The following is a 4468-nucleotide window of genomic DNA, read 5'->3' on the forward strand; positions in this document are numbered from 1 at the left end:
AAGCATGTGCCTTGGGGGGCATGTGCACGTCAGTCCAGAAATCCGGCGCCATCTGAACAACTCGCTCGCAGTTCCCGCGTTAGGTGGTGTTCACATTGTGCTCGAAATTGGTGTAGCCGATAAGCCGTACGTGCCCAAAATCAATTACCGGCACATAGAACCGACATTTCGGCGACGTGGCGACTTTGTACTTTCCAAACTACATATCGGGCACGCGTAGCCGAAACACCCCCAATCCCATAGGAATTTGGCTCAAATTGCATTTCAGCTACATTTCGGCTACGCCCCCATTCAGATATCGCGCCCATTTCGGCCACGGCCCAATATAAATTACGCGCACAATGTGAATCCCGCCTTATGCCGTGCCCCTTTTATAGAAGCGGGATAGATTCAAATTGATACAGCGGCTGTGCCACGAAACCATCCTCTGTCGTTTTTCGCAGACTTCAGAACCGACCTCACTACCTCTGTCATCACAAAGCACCAGACCTACTGAACATGCTGTGCTCCAGCGCCAGCCGCGCCAACGCGGCCCTGCCGCGGCCTGTCGCTGCGCGCGCTGCTGCTCGCGCGGCTGTTCGCGCTGTGCTGACCCCCGCCAAGGCCAGGAGGCATTCTGCTGCTATGCCCAGTGAGTTGATTATCATGCGCGTAGAACGAGGCGGCACGAAGGAGCAATATATACGTTGTAGGACCTTGCCCTTTAGCGCAAGGCGGAATTTCTGAGAGCGCTCTGTTGCTGTTTCGCTGCGTATGTAGGGATTGGCGGGCCGGCTCGCTCAGTCGTGGTGTCTGCTGCTGACGACCCAAACATGGACGACATCGTCACGCTTGTTGACAAGACTCCGCTCAAGCTTCGCGCGATGTTGTACAAGGCAATCTTGAGGCTACAGGCGCAGGTGAAGGGCAATCTTCATTCTTCCATTCCAAGATTAAACGAATTATAAACTAAGGCGGGATTCACATTGTGCGCGTAATTTATATTGGGCCGTGGCCGAAATGGGCGCGATATCTGAATGGGGGCGTAGCCGAAATGTAGCTGAAATGCAATTTGAGCCAAATTCCTATGGGATTGGGGGTGTTTCGGCTACGCGTGCCCGATATGTAGTTTGGAAAGTACAAAGTCGCCACGTCGCCGAAATGTCGGTTCTATGTGCCGGTAATTGATTTTGGGCACGTACGTCTTATCGGCTACACCAATTTCGAGCACAATGTGAACACCACCTAAATCAGCAACTGCGAGCGAGTTGGCCAGATGTCGCGGGATTTCTGGAGTCACGTGGGCATGCCCCCCAATGCACATCCTTCTCCGGCTGTGGGTGGCGGAGGAGTGGTGGTATGAGGGGCTGGATCGCCTGGAGACCATCCTGCAAGAGTAGAGGAGATTACATAGTCAATTGGTATGGAAATTGTGCGTACGTGCGGCAGGGGTCAGTTCCACGACGGGACCTCCACTGCTGCCGGTACCATGTGACAGTTCACAGAAGGGGGGCTGCCTCTCGTCCCTGGCACCCCTGCTTTCTCAACGGCGTGGCTGCTCACATGCATGACCTTGTGTGCGCGCGGTACATCCCTTGGGTAACTAATTGCGGGTCACTCCCCACAGGCGGCCCCGGCCCAGGTGGCGGCCCCGGCCCAGGTGGCGGCCCTGGCCCAGGAGGTGGCGGCCCTGGCCATGGAGCTGGCGGCCCTGGCCAAGGAGAACATGCACATGACTGCGAAACTGGCCAGGACCACGCCACTGCTCGTGGCCACGCTCTATGCTGCGGGCGTGGTCAACGCCCGCTCCTTCCTGGGTGGGTCACCCAAGGCAGGGCCCACACGGGCATCATGTGGGGAAAGTTGTGTGTATGTGCATGCGTGTGTGCTTATGTCGGTCCGGTCCGACGATGTGCTTTGCTGCTACTGGGGCTGCTGCCGCAGAGCACGTGGCCAAGATGTGGAGGATGGAGCAGCCCGGCGGCTACCAGAAGAAGCGCGTGGACGTCTTCAAGGACGGGCTGAAGGATCGCCCGAAGCTGGTGGCGTGCCTGCTGCGGGACGTGCCCAGCTGGGCGCCCGCCGGCATGAACGAGGAGAAGCAGGGTGCGTGACATGGCGTGTGCTGGCGGAGGTCGTGTGCATTGCGCCGCTATCTACGAGCATGACAGCTATCCACCTGAACCCTAAAGCCCTTGCATCACAGTTACTCACACCGCCCAACTGCAGTTACCGTAATGTTGCTGCCCCGCTCACCACCCCCTGATGCACTCCGCCCCTGCCCATAGTGCTGTCGTTATGCCTCCGTCCCGCTTGTCTGTTCCTTCCGCTTGCATGCCTTGCCCCTTTCCCAGTGTGACTTGCCCATTTTGACCTTTGCTCCTTTGCCTCTTGCCGCATGCTGCTTTCCGCCGGCCTGGCGCTTCCTGCTTGCCGTGGGGGTTGCTTGTCTGATCGCCAGGTAAGGCGTGTGCTTATACGGGTTACCTGCGCGTGAACGTGCTGTTATGCGCGCAACCGAGCTTGGTCAGTGGCTGCAATTCACAGCGCAGTTCATCCTGTGTTCCACGGCAATAAGCCCCTGCAAGCCAGTGTGCACCTGGCTCTGCATCAGTCACCGCACCCTGTAAACCGCCGGCACGATTTGCTTGGTATGGGTATGGCTTGGGCTGGTGCTCGTACCCACCCCACCCCACTCTGCCAAGTATCCTTCCAACCCCATTCCACTCCAATCCCATCGTTGCCTGGTTGCTTGACAGTGGACAGCCTGGCCAATAACCTGGAGGCGATTATCGCAAACAGAAGCAACGATATCCACCCCTTTAACCCGGCGAGGGGGCTAGTTCTGGTCAGGGCCATGCACAACGGGCCCACAGTGGCGGGCCTGGCCTGCCTCGCGGAGGGCGTGGACGTGCCGTGCCACATCGAGGACGAGGTGAGCGAACTTGAGCTAAGCGAAGACACGCACTTCGCACAGCGTTCAAATTGCGCTTCACCACGGGCCGCTGATCGTGAACTATGCGGTCCTGGCTGCGGGTTGAAGGTTCGGGCGCAACTCCATGCGAGGAAAGTGCAGTCAACCAAGCCCAACAAGCAGCATCTCGCTGTACCGCAAGCAGGTTGACATCGCGTGTTGTGCACTCGTGCTCCCTCCCCATGGCATGACATGGTGGCGGTGTTTTCAGGATGAAACGTCCATCATCGAGAAGGACAACAACGCCGCCTCCGCGTGAGGGACGGCTTGTGGCGCCTACTACTGGATGTGCGGCCCTGGCGATGCTGGGCACCCGGGCGTGGGCCGCTGTGTGCGTGGGCGTCATCAGGCAGTTGAGGTAGATAGTGCCTCGGCCCCATAGCACCCATAGCGGCGGCTTCAATCGTGGTCGGCGTTGCTGGGGATTGAGGTGTGCACCTGCAGTGCACCACTGAGGCTTGTGGGGCAAGACAGCCCTGCACGGCGGTATATCAGTGGGCTGGGGGGCGATTTGCAGGGGGATGGGGTTGGCGGTTTAGCGGCCGCTGACTGCCCCATGCATTGTGGCCAGTAGGCCTGGTTGGTGCTTTGGCAGGGGCGGCAGCAGTGGCAGCGTTGCCCATTGGATGGCGGTGGGCGCGGCCGCGGCAGCAGAAGAGAAGAGGGCCGCAGCTGGGGGTCAGCTGCGGCTGCGATGTGTGTCAGGTTCATTTGACAATGCGGTGGTAATGGCAAACAGTGGCAGGCGATGGGGTTTGATGGGAATCAAGACGCCTGATGGGAACATAGACGCCTCGACACATAAAGGGACTGCGTTGGCTATGACTGCTCACTGTGGACGCAAACGTCCGGAGGCAGGCGGCAACACTTGTGTGTGTGTGTGTGTGTGTGTGTTTTGAGAATGTGTGTAGGATCCATGGCTGGGTGTACTGCCGTATGCGGTGGAAGCATTTCCAAGCATACGCCGTAACCTCTTCTGATCGTGGATGACTTGGCAGTGCGGTATGACCTGCGTGTTGCTGTGGACCTGCGTCTGTGGGCTGGCTGGCGAGCATTTCCGCAGCCTTGTTCTACACGGCCCGGCTGATGTGCTGCTGCTGCGTCGATTCCCCCGGTCCGGACATACATGCGATGTTGTTGTTACAGGATTGGAAGTGTGCTAGGGTGGTTCTGTGCTTCAGGCTTACACAATAATGAGCGTAGTCACCAAGTTCTGGTCTCGTTTACTACCTGGCATCTGCACGCCTGCAAGTCATCTAATAGCGTGCTGGGGCACCAATGCCACATGCCGGACGATCCAAATCCATCGCCGGCTGTAAGTAACTGGCCAGCCGTCCTACCAATCTTCCTCCATCTCTCGCTGCCTCTTCCACCCGCCTCTCGAACTCTTCCCCCAGCCCCCATTCCCAACTGCATTAGTCCCGCACATCGCCCTCGCACACCTCCCATCTTCTGCCATCTTCCCCCAGCCCAGCCCAGCCCCCAGTACGCAGCCGCCCGGACGGCCGCTCATGG

The 4468-nt window shown here is 58.7% G+C and overlaps 2 protein-coding genes across 2 annotated transcripts in view; both read left to right on the forward strand.

The window, feature by feature from the left end:
- Positions 1–237, forward strand: part of CHLRE_12g486481v5 (uncharacterized protein) — a 1152-nt gene extending 915 nt beyond the window's left edge. Inside the window, exon 3 of the mRNA XM_043067844.1 lies at positions 72–237. Coding sequence (XP_042918092.1) covers positions 72–83 — 12 coding nt within the window. The 3' untranslated portion in view covers positions 84–237. The remainder of the gene's footprint in view (positions 1–71) is intronic.
- Positions 238–285: 48 nt separating this feature from the next.
- Positions 286–4107, forward strand: CHLRE_12g486450v5 (uncharacterized protein). The gene is made up of 6 exons (XM_043067842.1): positions 286–631; positions 760–899; positions 1607–1796; positions 1924–2085; positions 2739–2914; positions 3165–4107. The coding sequence occupies exons 1-6, from the start codon at positions 499–501 to the stop codon at positions 3210–3212; spliced, it is 849 nt and encodes a 282-aa protein (XP_042918093.1). The 5' UTR covers positions 286–498; the 3' UTR covers positions 3213–4107.
- Positions 4108–4468: the final 361 nt, after the last annotated feature.

The sequence above is a fragment of the Chlamydomonas reinhardtii genome, chromosome 12 (genome assembly GCF_000002595.2).
Source record: "Chlamydomonas reinhardtii strain CC-503 cw92 mt+ chromosome 12, whole genome shotgun sequence".
In the NCBI taxonomy this organism is placed as follows: domain Eukaryota; kingdom Viridiplantae; phylum Chlorophyta; class Chlorophyceae; order Chlamydomonadales; family Chlamydomonadaceae; genus Chlamydomonas; species Chlamydomonas reinhardtii.